General features: G+C 40.8%; 1 protein-coding gene and 1 pseudogene across 1 annotated transcript in view; one reads left to right on the top strand and one right to left on the bottom strand.

Moving 5' to 3' along the window:
* Positions 1–11,725: 11,725 nt before the first annotated feature.
* LOC128616307 (uncharacterized) lies at positions 11,726–14,035 on the bottom strand (annotated as a pseudogene).
* A 1,410-nt stretch (positions 14,036–15,445) lies between these two features.
* Positions 15,446–16,283, top strand: part of zmp:0000000896 (caspase recruitment domain-containing protein 10) — a 153,317-nt gene continuing 152,479 nt past the window's right edge. The window contains exon 1 of the mRNA XM_053638878.1: positions 15,446–15,472. Coding sequence (XP_053494853.1) covers positions 15,466–15,472 — 7 coding nt within the window. The 5' untranslated portion in view covers positions 15,446–15,465. The remainder of the gene's footprint in view (positions 15,473–16,283) is intronic.

The raw sequence follows: 16,283 nt of genomic DNA, 5'->3' as shown, positions 1-16,283 counted from the left end.
CAGAACAGACAGAACTCACTTTTCAGCACAAGCATAAAAAATAGTATCCATGTTAGAATCCCTCTTCTCATTTAGTAGGGACACTAGGGACATGTCCCTACCAATATCCAGTGACTACTGAATTGCCCCTAGCAATAATTTTTAGTAAACAATTAAAATATATTTTTATATAACCACTGTTGTCTTACGGTGTCTTGTGGTTTTATAACATTTCTTTTATTTAATGGTTATTTAAAAGTCTCATTGAGATTAAGAATCTATTTTACAAGAGCGTCCTGGCCGTCTGTGCAGCAGCACAATTTGTGGTACACAAACGGTTAACAGATCTAGTTCTATACTACGAGTTCCACCTCCCTAACACACATCACTAATAGGATAGGCTTTACCGTTTCTTGCTAACATGTGAGAGACTGTAGCTACATCTGGTTGTGTGAAGCGCCAAAGCTGTGTCCACTAGATGCGCATCAAACAGGCTAAAGGTACATGCGGAAGACACCATCCTTATACCAACAATTCTGTTCTGTGCAGAAAAATACAGGACAAATCATTCACGTCTCATATTGATTCAGGGACAGTGCATTTTTTCACTGTGTGGTAATCCCATATTAACAGGATGAGAGACAAGCCTAAACATTAGTTTGTGTTTGGCAGTTAGGCTAATTTTGTGATATTCTGAGTCAGGATGGTGGCCAAAAAAAAAGAATGGTGGGCATTAGGAGCTTTACAAGAAGTCAATGTACACACACACACACACACACACACACACACACACACACATATGAGCGGACACTACTTTACAAGTCAAATCACTTAAAATAATGTGTAGAGTAAACAATAATGATAATACTTAACTAAGCTATAAATGTTTTTCCTAAATGTTCATGTGACATGCTTCAATGTGTTATTTTGTCAGGTCTCAAGTGAGGCAGGTGGAGAGGCAGGGTTACAGGTGAGGTCGAACAACGAGATGGTAGTATGTTAATAGTGAGATTCAGTATTGTGACAGATGTTAGACTGATGTACTGTATGGTTCATCCTTGTGTGTTTGAAATGAAAGCTTTGAATAGGCACATGGATTGCTTTTATGTCCCCACCAATGTTAAAATCAATCCTACACCCTTCTTTAGACACTGTTTAATTGAGTAATACTGATAAACTTACCTGATATGTCTTTAACCTGGAGCTTAAGGCTCTAGTAAGACATGAATATATGAATATACTAATCTTCCTCTATTTCCAAGCAGGGTTTGGATGAGGAAGAGAAACAAATTCACCCAACCACTATTTTTATGGATGTGCAACAGCAAGGAGAGGAAATGTGAATTAACAGAACCCTTTTACAGTATATTAACTCTAATCAGAACAGCATTAATACCACAGTAAATCATATTTTAGTGACAGGAATATTTTATTAATTTAAAAATCTGAGTGAAAATAAAACATTTATTTATGGAAATTGTATAGCTTAGATTGGATACTTTATATATACTGTAATTATATAAGAGATGGATTGGAGACCGCCCACTTTGAATATAAAACTTTAGCATGTTCTGTAGCATGTGATGTTTTTTTGTATGCAATAAAACCCATTAGCGCATGCGTAGTAAAGATCAGGTGTTACGGAACAAGACTGGAGGCGGATGCAGGTGCAGGTCACAGTCTTTATTATATAAACAAGAAACAAATAAACAGGTAAACAAACACAGGGAGCGCGGTCTCTACGGACTATACTCACTCTGGTCCCCTAGCTACGACCGCTAGCATGCCACACATTAGCACATACCCGTATACTTCCCTCACTTCACGAACTAAACCAACTTTAATACTGCGCGATGTGCGCAGTCACACGGGGGGTTTAAATAACAAAGCTAATTAAACTAAGACATTAACACCTGGGGCAAATCAAAGAATTAAGTCAGTGTCCAAGCGGGAAGTGAACGAAAACAAAAGAGTCACGTGACCAGTCAGCGGCCGTACCGCAGTGCCCTCTGCTGGCCGTGGCGTAACATCAGGTAGCACCATCGCTACCTAACCTGCGTCTGCTGAATAATTGTGAGGGACGTGGAATGGGGAATCACACATTCAGTTCAATAAACTGAGTAGTATAACATTGCCTGTGTTTTTCATTTTAAAATGTTAAATTAGAGGTGCAACATTAAACCTGCACACTTCTATCAGTCAATTTTAATTTACATTTGTTAATTAGATGAGAATGATCTTCAGACTTTAATGGTTTCAGTCTCTTTCAGAGTAGACATGAAAAACAGGAAATACTTTAAATAGGGAATTTGTTCTTATGTTTGCTTTGATTTGATAAAATGTTTGTGCGCAGCTTTTACAGGCGTGGTGGTAACAGTAAGAATGTGTTCAGGTTGGTAAATAGACGTTAACATTACAGAAGATTTTCAGGTGAAGTAACAGAAGCAGTTTGTTATAAAATTACAGTAAGCAGTGTTTCTGAAACAACTCCAATTTCAATACCAAACAGTTAATACACTCTTTAAGTCAAATAACTAAAACATTGAGTCAGTGATAGTTTTATTATTATAATATTTGTTTCAGGATTTGATGCTACACAGGAAATGAAATAAAATGATTTAGATTACAGAACAGTAAAATCATACCTGAGTACTGAAGCTTCCAGGTTTGCAGTCAGTTCTGTAAATCAAAAATACCAAGATGGTTATTTAATGAGCAGGGTGATTCCTTGAAGTCACATGACTTCACAGTAAAACCTTCCCCAACTTGTTTTTGTAGTTTAACCACATATTATCTACATAGAAAAATAGTGCTCAAAATAGTAGAAAAATAGTACATCATTAAAACAGTGCTCCAATTACATATTTCTTTTTTTTTTTTATCTTAATACGTTAGAGTTGACATTTAAAAATTAGATCTGAATGCTAAAATGTCCTGAACTCATCTCACAGACACACTAAGTTACCTTATTTGAGTAAACACAGTTAATCAGACTTAAAATAAACAGAGAATGGTTAAACATAAACACATTCAGGGAGTACATCTTTTAGTTTCACTGGTAACTGATGTTAAACATACTGTAATTTTTATAATTCCAGATTAGAAAATCAGATTACAAACCTGCTTCCTAATTTGAAGACAAATTTTCCTATGGAAGCATTTGATAGCCACCTCTATACTGACATCTGCTGGACAATAAACCACTCAACTGTCACTTGTGTGTGTCATAAATAAGACAATTCTTATGCTCATGTTTGTATTAGTCTATAAAGGTTATTAACTTCATAAATCTTCTAGTTTATTACTTTCTGCAGATGAAAACATACAATGTGTAAGAAGATAGGAAATACTGAAGACTATTCTTGAATTGTTTTAGAATGACAGTAAGCAACAGAAAAATAAGAGTCTCATTGTTAACAATTAAATTTAATTCAATTAAATTGTATTTGTATAGCACTTTTAACAATGGATATTGTCTCAAAGCAGCTTTACAGAAACAGTGGGTACAGATTTGAAGTGTGTGAATTTATCTCTATTGAGCGAGCCGGTGGCAACGGTGGTGAATAAAAACTCCCTAAGATGAAATGAGGAAGAAACCTTGAGAGGAACCAGAGTCAGAAGGGAAACCATCCTCATCTGGGTAACAACGGATAGTGTGAAAGTAAAAGAAAGTTCATTATGGTTTAATATGAAGTCAGTTTTGCTGAACTAATCTACTGTTCACTAAAGGAGACTTGAGTGTAAAACTGCATGTGGTCATTGCAGTCCTACGGCTATAGCAGCAACCGTAGTCCCAGCAAACACAGTGAGAATGTCCATGTGGAATTGAGTTCCAAAACCATTTCCATGGTACTTCAAGCAGTACCATCCTCAGGAATCTCCAGGCTGCACTGCTTGGAGTCATCCACGGAGGCAGAATGTAGCCTCCAGGTGATGAGAGCTCCATCCAGAGGTAGGGCATCAGGATGGATCAGACAGGTCCGGAGAGCAGAAAGGGTCAGGATCACTGGCATCTCCATAATATTATGTGTAGCTCGACAGAAGGAGAGAGAGAGAGGGAGGAAAAAAGAGGGAGAGATTATTAGGTATGCTTACTATCCTGTGATGGATAAGGCTGTGTACTTTGTGTAAAAGAAAGGCTACTCATGGTAAGCTTGAATAAACAAACATGTTTTCAGCCTGTACTTAAACACTGAGACTGTGTCTGAGTCCCGAACACTAATTGGAAGGCTGTTCCTTAACTGTGGGGCTTTGTAAGAGAAAGCTCTTTCCCCTGCTGTAGCCTTCACTATTCCAGGTATCAACAAATAGCCTGCACCTTTTAATTGAAGTAGGCATGGCGAATCATAAAAGAGCAAAAGGCCGCATAGATACTGTGGCGCTAGACCATTCAGCGCTTTATAGGTCAATAATAGTATTTTATAACCAATGCAGGGTTTTACTGGGAGCCAATGCAGTGTTGTTAAGATCACGGTGATGTGGTCGTATCTTCTGGTTCTAGTTAGGACTCTAGCAGCTGCATTCTGGACTAACTGGAGTTTGTTTATGCTCCTACTGGAACATCCAGACAGTAAGGCATTACAGTAATCTAGTCTAGAGGTGACGAAAACATTAACTAATATTTCTGCATCATGTAGTGACAATATATTTCTTATCTTAGAAATATTTCTGAGATGAAAGAAGACTATACTAGTAATATTATCTACATGAGCATCAAATGAAAGACTGGAGTCAATAATTACTCCAAGGTAGTTCACTGCTGAGCTACTACTATTACTACTTTCAACACCCCATTTATTAATCTTTGGCCAAATAACTAGTTGATGAGTTATTTGAGATCCTTTCCACGGAATGATACAGATCCCCACGTTCCAGGCGTTCTTCCAGAGATTCATAGATTCCCAGTCCGGGTGGCTGGGTGGCGAGCCAACCATGTTTGTGACTTTAGACGGATTGCCAGGATCATCTTCTTCATCTTCATGGTGGTAGGACAAACACTAACACGAACTAAAAAGGGCCCAACGTTGGTAACTGAACTCTTGTCAACAAAGGCAAGTGAAACTGAGGACGAACTGAGCTCAAGGGAATTTAAAAGGGGATTTATTTACGTGCGCACTTTATTATTTTACTTGGTTATTTTTCATATTGTATTTAACACATTGTGTATTTAATACACTTTATGCAAACTGTCATTCTGGTGTGGTATTCTTTTTATTGACCTTCAATTCTCAGGCTCTTAACAGTTAACACCTTCTGATTCTGGTCCAAATTCATATTACTGATAACCTCCAAGACTACTTTAGACTACTACACCTATGTACATTCTTATTACCTCGTAATAAGGGTTACATCTACTCCTGTTCTATTACCCTCTACTCACATTCTATTGTCCTCTACTCACATTCTATTATCCTCTACTCACATTCTATTATCTTATACTAGTATTCTATTATCCTCTACTCACATTCAGTTATCCTCTACTCACATTCTATTATCCTATACTAGTATTCTATTATCCTCTACTCGCATTCTATTATTCTCTACTCACATTCTATTATCCTATACTAGTATTCTATTATCGTCTACTCACATTCTATTATCCTATACCCATGTTCTATTATCCTATACTCGCGTTCTATTATCCTATACTCGCGTTCTGTTATCCTATGCTCATGTTCTATTATCCTCTACTCACCTTGTATTATCCTCTTCTCACGTTCTATTATCCTATACTAGTATTCTATTATCCTCTACTCACCTTGTATTATCCTCTTCTCACGTTCTATTATCCTATACTAGTATTCTATTATCCTCTACTCACATTCTATTATTCTCTACTCACATTCTATTATCCTCTACTCACATTCTATTATTCTCTACTCACATTCTATTATCCTCTACTCACATTCTATTATCCTATACCCGTGTTCTATTATCCTATACTCGCGTTCTGTTATCCTGTGCTCGCGTTCTATTATCCTCTACTCACATTCTATTATCCTCTACTCATCTTTTTTCATCCTCTCTACACATCTTCATTTATTCAAGGTAAACAGTTTGTATGTGTATATATAGTGATTATTCTAAATATAATCTAATGGATGTTTCCTAATAACATTTATCTATCATTTCTGTTATCACTAATGCAGGCTGATCTTCTTTATTTATGATTGGTTCATGTTTAAGTTGCTGTTCCTCCAGGTTCTGTTTAGAAGAGTTGTGTCCTTCATCAGATATATTAATCCAAACTCTCAATAGATTGTTTTTCAGTTAACTTTCTCCATTCACTGGGGATCTCACCATCGCCCTTTTCTTATAGTGCTTTTCCAGCTATTCCTTTCTGGAATCTGCACCCAAACCATTTACAGTATGCGAGCTGTCAATTATCAGGGGTGATGCTCCAGGTCGCATATTTTCCTCCTGCTGCTCTGTATGATTTGTAAGGTACTGACTCATCTGTATTATGACTGGGGTAGAAATGGTTATTACTTTGCACAAGTGTTGTGCAGAAATCAGTGCAGAGATTTGCTGTACGTCTGTTACTCTCCCCTCTGATACCAATTGCCAAAAGCTCAGTTCATCTTTTAATGAACGGGTAAAACTTCTCAGCCACATGTCTGCATCACCACAGCTGTTCTTCACCTCTTCAGCTGCAATGTGAACAGCATTTATTACACTCTGCTCTTTGTCTTTTAGATTTCCTACAAAAAGGTTCAGAACTTTGGTGTTATTTTCAGTAATGTACTTATTAACCTTCTCTGTAATAAAGTGGTTGAAGTGATTTTGGGGATAATTAATGTACTCCATGAACTTCTCAAAGTTCTCATCCTGTGCCAGACATTTCAGGATGTGTTTCTCAAGGTTTGATCTGTTACCGTTAAACTCTGGCATGTCTGATCTCATCTGTGCTGCCAAATGTCTTTTTTTGTTATGCCCAGTTATATTGTAAACTGCTTGCAGGATGGATTCTCTCAGATTACTGCAGATCACTTCACCAAACACTTTTGTTGTTGTTGCTCCTCTGCAGTAGTTTTTTAAGACACTGTAATATTGTGGTTTCTGCTTGGACAGATAAACTCTTGGATAATTTACATCCCTGAATTCTTCATGGTGTTGAGTAAATCTGTGACTCACAAGTTCAGACACATGAAGACAGAGATCCAGAGTGAATTTATTTTTTAGATGAATTCTCTGGTTTCCACTGTGATGATGTTCAACTCTCTTCCTGACCTGGTCTGTTATTTCCTGTATGTAGCTGTCTTTGTACCCGAGTCTTCTGATGTTGTTACAGATCTCACTGATTAATCTCTTGGTTTCTCTGATCACATTTATGGTCAGAGTCCTTACTAAATCATTGTACTCAAAAAGTTTATTCATGCCAGGAAAGTAATGAAGAGGATTTTTACTTTTGAGATTTGCAAAGTAATGTGAATAATCTCCCAGTTTGTCTATCTGTCTGTAGTCTTGCTGAGATTTCCGCTCACGCACAGAAGCTTGGTCAATTCCCACAGCCAGAATCTGTACAGCATCCTCCCAAAAATCTAAAGTTCTCTATGGAGGTGTGTCTTTTGTCAGTTCAGTGATGCATTTGTCCCACACTTTGTCAAATTCACCTTTAATTACTTGTTCATTAGTTGTTGTGCTTTTGAGGTTAAGAGTGAGGTCTTTGCTCAGATTGAACAGTTTTGAATTGTACTGGGTCCTTTTAAGTCTCCCATGCCTGTAGCTGATGTATAACTTCATTCACATAGTTTTGTGTTTTTGACAAGGTTTTCATAAAACTGTGTGATTTTCATTTCACATCTCACTCTCCACTGAATTAAAATTTCCTCTTTGGTCTTTTTCATGGAAAAATAAATATCTTTATCTTCAATCTTTTTCAGTTTTTCATTTTCAGTTCTGTTGTGCGATTTTTCTTCAGTATCTATCATGGCACTTCTGAGGGTCCAGGTCCATTTTCCAAACTCATTCTCCAGTTTCCTGTACATTGATACCTCCAGTGTGTTTTTGAAGCTGAACACAAAGTTTTCATTGAGTAATGCATTCCAAAGATCACTAATGTGTGATTTAAACTGTGAGAAAGTCAAACCAGTATAGGTTTTTTTGAAAATGGCATTCTTAAGGTTCTGAACACCTCTTCTGTAGCATGGGTTTGGTGGTGCCATCGGTGGGCTACCCTCCCAGAGATGTGCAAAATAATACACATCTTCTTGTACACTGAATTCAATAACATCACTGAAACACTCAGCTTCACTGTCTTCTTCTTTTGCAGCACTGTCACATTCTATAACTCAGGGACTTCTATCCTTCTAGTAGTGTTTATGCTCTACTCAGCATACACCACCCACTACACAATTTTGTTGTGTGTTGTATTTAATGTCATGTTTATTGTTTGGTCCACTGTGCTCTGCCACTTAGTCCAGAGGCTCAATAAAAAAGGTGTTTATTATATCTAAGAAACAATAAGAATATCTTCCCAAAGAATCAGATACAAGAGCAATTCAAGTACCAGACTGACCCTAATTTCTCTATCTGGGGATTAATAAAGTATTATCTTATCTTAAAATCACAGATACGTCACTTCATATACTACAGAATTCTAGCACACTGATGTTTATGGAGAAAAGGATCACATCAATCTAACAAAGGAGGAGTATATTCTTGGTGCCAAGAAAAAACTGAGGCAGCAATTTGCATCCTTTTTGGGGGATAAATGTTACCCTGTGTTTTAAGGTTTTACCCCCTGTGTGAGGTTTACCCAACTGTAGTATGTGATATCTACAAATAACCTCAGGTGGCAACAACAAAACCAAAACAGATTTCAATATATATATATATATATATATATATATATATATATATATATATATATATATATATAAATAAATATTGCGTATTGCGTATTGCATTGCGCACTGATGCCTTTAGAGACGGTGATGTTGGGATCGGCATCAAGTACTGCACAGATGGTAATCTGTTCAACCTTAGGAGGCTCCAAGCGAAAACCAAAGTTTCAACAGACATCATCAGGGACTTCCTCTTTGCTGAGGACTGTACCCTTAACGCTAGCACAGAAACAGACATGCAACGAAGCGTTAACAGGTTCTCCAGTGCCTGCACAAACTTCAGTCTCATCATCAGCACAAAGAAGACTGGGGTCATGCATCAGCCAGCCCCAGGGAAGCCCTATACAGAGCCCAACATCACTGTCAATGGTCAGAGACTGAAAACAGTGACCAAGTTCACCTACCTCGGCAGCACATTGTAGCAAAATGCCAAAATAGATGACGAAGTTAATGTCCACATTGCGAGAGCCAGCTCCGCTTTCGGGAGACTGTATGACAAGGTTTGGAACCGAAGCGGCATCACCATCCAGACAAAGCTGAAAGTGTACAGGGCAGGTGTGCTCCCCACACTGTTTTATGCATGCGAAACGTGGACAGTGTACCAATGTCATGCCCGGAAACTGAACCATTTTCACACCACCAGTCTCAGGAAAATCCTTGGCATCAAGTGGCAGAACAAAATCCCAGACACTGTGTTTCTCAATCAAGAAGGCCTCCCTAGCATCTTCACCATCTTGATGACGACCCAGCTACGCTGACAGACCAGTGTCTACCAAAGAGACTCTTCTATGGCGAGCTCCAGAAAGGTCAGTGTTGCCAAGGAGGCCAAAAGATATGCTTCAAAGATACCCTAAAAGCCTCACTGAAAGCGTTTAACATCAATCCTGCCTCCTGGGAACAGACTGCATTGGATCCTGATGCCCGGCGCTCCTCCATCCACAAGGGCTTTTTGCTATGTGTGACAAATCGGACGAACGAAAGAAGCAAGCCAGAAAAACCTGTCAGCAGCCCTCCCAGAGACGTCCACCCATTCCCCTGTCTCACCTGCCATAGGACTTTCTGTGCAACGATTGGCCTGACCAGCCATCTATGCCTGCATCATCATCTACACAGCTGTTTTCCGAGCAGCTGGGATCCCATTCTACAGTCAACCAGTGCTGCGGGTGCAGCCAGGGGGAGAAATCCTCTGTTCCCTCCGAACTCTCTGCAAAAGTCACAAGACAGATTATCCTGCATGCCTCGGGGGTTCTCTCTCCCTTTGCAAGTGGAGGATTGTCCTTTTATACTCCCCCGTCGGCTGCTGTATGGTGGAGAATTGCAGCGCTGCTTATCTGCCGCCAGCTGTGTGTGTTGGTGGCCCCACCCTGTAGCCATGCGCTCTCCGGCTGTCCAAAACATTGGTGGTGCTGAAGCAGAGCTGGCTCTTCAGCACCACAGCGGCAGTCGCGGGAGGAGTGCTCTTTACTTCTTGTGCGCCAGCCGCCAGCCTGTTGCCACAGTACCCCCCCCCAGCTCCGAGCCTACTGTTGCTGTGTGTCAGGCCCACAGTGCATTACGCCGTGAGAGGCCATCTGTGTTCCTGTGTTGGGTTCCCACCCAGTGCTAGACCTGGAAAGAGAAATCCTGCAACGAGAGGAACCATTGTGTTACCCTGGCGTTAGTGTCCTTGGCCTTGGCCATCCACTGCAGTGGAGCGTGGTCTCTCACCAGAATGAAGTGCCGACCGACCAGGTAGTAACGCAGCTCCTCGATGGCCCACTTTATCGCCAGGGCCTCTCTTTCCATGGCAGCATATCTCCTCTCATCTGGGGACAGCTTCCTGCTGATGTAGAGGACCGGGTGTTCTTCTTTGTTGAAGATCTGCAAGAGTACAGCGCTCAGCCCAGTCTCAGATGCATCAGTGTGCATAGTGAATGGAAGGGCGAAGTCTGGGTTACGCAGCACTGGGGCGCAGGTGAGGGCCTCTTTCAGGGCTCAGAATGCCCGCTCCGCCTCTGCAGACCATTTCACCCGGTCCGGCTGGCCCTTCTTTGTGAGATCTGAGAGAGGGAAGGCTACAGAGGAGAAGTTATGCATGAATCTGCGGTAATACCCTGCCAACCCCAAGAAGGCACGTACCTGTTTTTTCACTGCCTCAATTTTCTTCAGCTGTGTCTTCACTAAGCCCTGGCCAATACGGTAGCCTAGGTACTGTGCCTCGGTCAGCCCCAGGTGGCACTTTTTGGGGTTGGCTGTCAGCCCGGCCTTCCGGAGCTCCTTCAGGACCTCCCCCAGGTTGAATAGGTGATCTGACCAAGTGGAGGAGTGGATGACCACATCGTCCAGATAGGAGGCTGCAAACGTATGATGGGGTCGCAGGACAACGTCCATCAGCCGCTGGAACGTTGCGGGCACTCCGTGTAGGCCAAAGGGGAGTACTTCCCGGTACTTCCAGTGGCCGTTTGCTGTGTTGAAGGCCATCTTCGGTCTTGCCTCTGGGGCAAGCGCCACTTGCGAGTAGCTTTTTGTCAGGTCTAATTATATATATATATATATATATATATATATATATATATATATAGCTTTGGTGCCGATCATCACCTGGTACAATAGGGTGGGGTGCGACTTTCCAGTTTATGACCGGTAGTGGATGGCTCGGCAGCCTTTAGCTGGTGCCTAACTGACTTGCCATCCACCTATCGGTCAGCTGCACGACCTCAGAGGATGGTACAATTAAATTGTAGGGAGACAAAACTGCCACACCCACAATGGATAATCCTCATCTAGATACGCCCCCTGACAAGGGGTGTCAGGGTGCCTACGTCACAAGGCACGCTCCCGACTGACACATAGACCCTGTGTGTGCTTATTCACCACCAGCACACTCCCGTTTGAGTTCATGGCGGCAATGAGTTAAAGGCCTACAAGATTGTCCTCCTGCTCATTAGTCTCGCAAAAGACCTCACCCCAAGTCCCAAGGTTGACAGCAACACATTGTTGTCCTTTGGCCACAGACCGCAGGCCCCCAGTGGGAAGCCATAGACCTGCACTGTCCTCACTCCCAGCTCACGGGCCATCACATTCTGATGGGGCCTTTTACAGCTGACCTTTTCCCTAGACAGTGTTGGGGCTTACTTCAAATCTAACCATTAAGTCCACAGCTAGGGCCTCTGACACCTGGATGAAAACCAGGTCGATGCACCTCAGTTCCCGCGAGAAGGTCCTGAAGGCCCACTCCTGCCGAACATCCCACCCGAGACCCTTAGCCTCATCTGCAAGGAGAGTGCACAGCTTGTTATGTAAGGTTATCCGAGCCACCTACGTAGCTGGACATTGCCCTAAAATGTGCAAGCAGGGTTCCAATCTAACGGAGCAGTGCCGACAGGTCTCAAGAACCTTGCCCCTGCCTCGACACAGAGATTCACGTGTCGCGAATACATTGGCATGCAACTGGAAAGCGACGATGTAATGCCGCTCCCTGAAGCCTAGTGACTTCCTCAGCCAACTGTTACTGACCCACAATCCATGGAAGCCAAGCACCCCAATGCCTTGAACCGGCAAACCTGCCCACCTCAGAAATTCCTCATGCCTCCAGTCCAATGGGCCTGGGCACACTGGCGTCAACAGGCCAATGAAGACATCCTCTGTGTCATTCGATACCATCCCACCGAGAGATGGGAGGTTATCATCATTGCTGCCAGCACTCAGCCAAAACCACCTGAACTCAGATTCGGCCCGTGAAACTCACATTAATTTGCGAACCACTCCATCAGAAGAGTGGGAGAGGTGGTGCATTTATCTGGCCTAGATTGATGGGATGTGTTTCCAAATCCCCAGGCCACCGTCCCGGTTCCTGGAGTACAGAAACCCATCGCAAGTCGACAGTGGCAGACGCAGCCACTTCTTCACCGCCATCCTGATTGTCCCATCTAGCATTCGAAGGACCCTGCAGCTATAGAAAATATCTAAGAAGTGTAATCAATATGTTTGACAAACATTTAGATTTATTATTATAAGCATAATCTATATGTATAATCAATATTTAGAAGCATAATCTAAATCCTCAGAACAATGTTTGATCAAGTTATATTCTAAGTGTTACGTTACCAGGTGGGAGGCAAGCACGGGCCGAGCAGTGACAGAAAGGCGAGGGAAGCATGAAGCGCAAAGCACACAGTCTGAAGCAATAGAGAGAATCCAAGACGAGATCCAGGAATCGTAAGTCATAAACGAGGCTAGAGTCCTTAAACCAAGAAAGTCCAAAGCGTAGTAGGAAGCGTGGTAACTTACTCGTGTTTGGGGAAAACTGAGCGTTACTTCGCACCGCGCTGTCGTTAACAAGGTCTTAAATAACCTTAGGTGGCGCACAGGTGTTGGCACTCAGTACTCCGGCGAACTTGAGCGCGGGCGTGGCTGGGATATGTAGTCCACGCTGGCTCGGTGGCCGCGAGTTCGCCGTGGTGTAACACTAAGTGTGTATTGAGTTAGATGACTTCTGTGTCTTACTGTACAATAATTGTTCAATAATTGTTGGCATTAGACATTTGCTTTTGTAAGTAACTTTTGTAAAATAACTTTGAGGCCAGATACCAATTAAGGAGTTAGGAGACAGCCTTATGAAGGGAGGTAGTTTTCAGCTAAGGACAACAGATACAAACAGAGAGTTGCTCATTGAGGCCTAAGAAGGAAGTGTTGGTCAAGGTCAGCACTCTGAGTGAAACCTTTTTAAAAGAAGAAACCATGTCCTTATAAAACTGTTTCAAGAAAAACAACTAACTGCGCATGCTCCACAAATTTAAGATAACACGTAGACATGAATAATTAATTGTGGCGAAGCAGATTGGTCTGTTTTAATGAGGAAAGGCAAAACCCTGCCTACAATGAGTACGCTGTGGAGAAAGGTATAAAAAGGGCTGTGTGGGTTTGCATAATTTAGACTTTCTGCAGACTGTCACACCTTACTGTTTCAATAAAATTTAATTACTTTTTGACATCTACAAACCCTCCATCTCTGAAGTTTTTTGACTTGGGCTGAAATGATTGGTTTCCACAACACAGCTGACTCCACAGCGGTCAGCCCAATATAAGAGCCTTGGAATCGCATACTGGTTGAGGAGCACCACCCTCTGAGATGGTGACTTTTCAATATTCCGGATCCAATCGCCAAGAGCACTGGCCAGGTCAGGCTTGTCAACCCTGCCCCATGGGTTTATCTTGATGCCCAGATACATCGGGGGAAATAAGTATTTGATGCAGCAACATTTATTTGAGTAAATATATTTCCAGTGAGGTTATTCACATGAAATTTTCACCAGACATCAGAATTAACTCAAGAAATCCAGAAATATAAAGAATTCACAACATTAAACTCCATAAATAAAGTTATTTGTAATAAAAGTCATTTCATTAAGTCAGGTTTGTTGAAGTGGGTTTGTTGGAGGCAGTTCTTTAGGTCAGGTTTGTTGGATACAAACTTGTTTTTTGTGGGGTTTTTTGTGAATTATATGGGGGGTTTTTTGTTTGTTTTTTTGGTGAATTTTTGTACTGTTTTCCTCCCCATGATGTATATTTAGTTGTTTTAATATTCAAAGTGATATAAAATGAGGAATATAAAATAGATTAGATTATTACATAGTGTTATTCTCTCTCTGCTGTGAATTAAAACAGAAATGTGAATCGTGCTGATCAGATACTCATCACCACCTGGGACAAATTCTAAACATCTGGGTTTCATCATTATCTTATAGTTTATTAAATGTTCACACTTTTAATAGTTTCAATAGTTTATTAGGTGAATGAACGGTGTTTATCCAAGCTCATCTTCTGTGTTCGATTGAACAGTGATGATTCATGTTGTCATGGTAACAGTTCCAGTCATCTGTCATGCTGGTGGAACATGATGTAGAGCCCAGAGTTCTCCTGGTTCCTGGTAGTCAGGAAAAGCTCTAGATTATCTGTGTGAGTGTGTGTGAGTGCATGTTGTGTCTCACTCTTAACGGTTAGTTGTAAAACGTTTCCGATCACATGATGTAATGTGTAGATTCGTTGTTGATGTGCTGAATCAGTGAATCAAATTGAAGATGATTCAGTCACTGATTCGGAGAGAAACAAAAATGGGTTTCTGTTGAACTTTTAAAAGTCAAATTAAAGACGATTCCCTGCAGCTTTTAGGACTATGATCACATTTTATTGTCAAAGAGAGAAAAGCAAGATCTGTACAAGTCACTGTAAATTGTGTAAATGATATAGTGATGTTTATATTATGTATAATCCAGTAAATGATTTTTAAAGGTATAAAGACACACTTAAAGGTACTAAACATGTTCCCTTGATGGTATCGAGTCAGCAACAAAGACAAGCACTGTTCAGTACCTTTACTTCTGAGATTGTGTCAGGAGTCCTTTACTTTCTGAGCTCTAAATCTTTACAACTATATTTCAGTTAAATATTAACCAGTGCTCACACACACACACACACACACACACACACACACACACACACTGTGCTGCCGGAGAAAGGAGGGAAGAATGAGGTGGAGTCATGATGTGTGTGTGTGTGTGTGTGTGTGTGTGTGTGTGTGTGTGTGTGTGTGTGTGTGTGGTGCAGCTCCACACCTCTTTCTTTCATTAGACAGGATAGTTTTTCTCCTACAGCCTGGACGATGAGCGGTAAGAGCTGAACACTGAGCTTCATAACCATGTTATACACCTCAATTAACATTTTAACTTATAACCACTTTAACACTTTATTAACGCTTTCCTAACTTTATTAACGCTTTCCTAACTTTATTAACACGTTCCCAACACAGTATTAACATGTTATTAACACGTTACTGCGCTGTATTAAAACTCTCAATCTCTAGTCTTACATTCACATCTACTGAATTACTTAACATTTACAATATTAAATTAATTAATAAATTAAAAATAAATTAATTCAGTGTTACATTAACACCTACTGTACTGTACTGAACTATCACCTGAGTTTTAACACCTGATCTGCTGAACACAGTGTTTATTTGATTCCGTCTAATCATACAGTAATTGTTAATTAAACAGTGTAATAGTTCACTGTACAGGTGATTATTAAGGACAGTAGGTGTTACTTCTGCTGTGCTGTTGGTGTATTCATGGTGTTTACTGTAATAAGGACTCGATTAAAGTTGTTCTCATTAGTCTTGTTAGATTGTAAATTAACAGTGAAAGTGTTTAAAGATACAGTGTGGAATTAACATCTACTGTATAGGCTTAACACTGCAGTGTTTGATTAATTAGTGTGTATGTAAACATGTAGTGTTTAGCTAAGCTTTACACTGTAGAATTAACACCTAAATTTACATTTATATTCAGTTACATCCAGAGTTAACACTGTATATGCAGCTGGACACAAATAAACAGTGCAGCACTGCAGGTGTTAATGATTATTCCTTATTAATTCAACACTGCGAGAGTTCAGACTTCTCTCAAGAGGTTCTTAAGC

This window comes from Ictalurus furcatus, chromosome 12 (genome assembly GCF_023375685.1).
Source record: "Ictalurus furcatus strain D&B chromosome 12, Billie_1.0, whole genome shotgun sequence".
NCBI classification, from domain to species: domain Eukaryota; kingdom Metazoa; phylum Chordata; class Actinopteri; order Siluriformes; family Ictaluridae; genus Ictalurus; species Ictalurus furcatus.
Note: the sequence above shows the minus strand (reverse complement) of the source record. Positions and strands in the feature narration are given on the sequence as shown.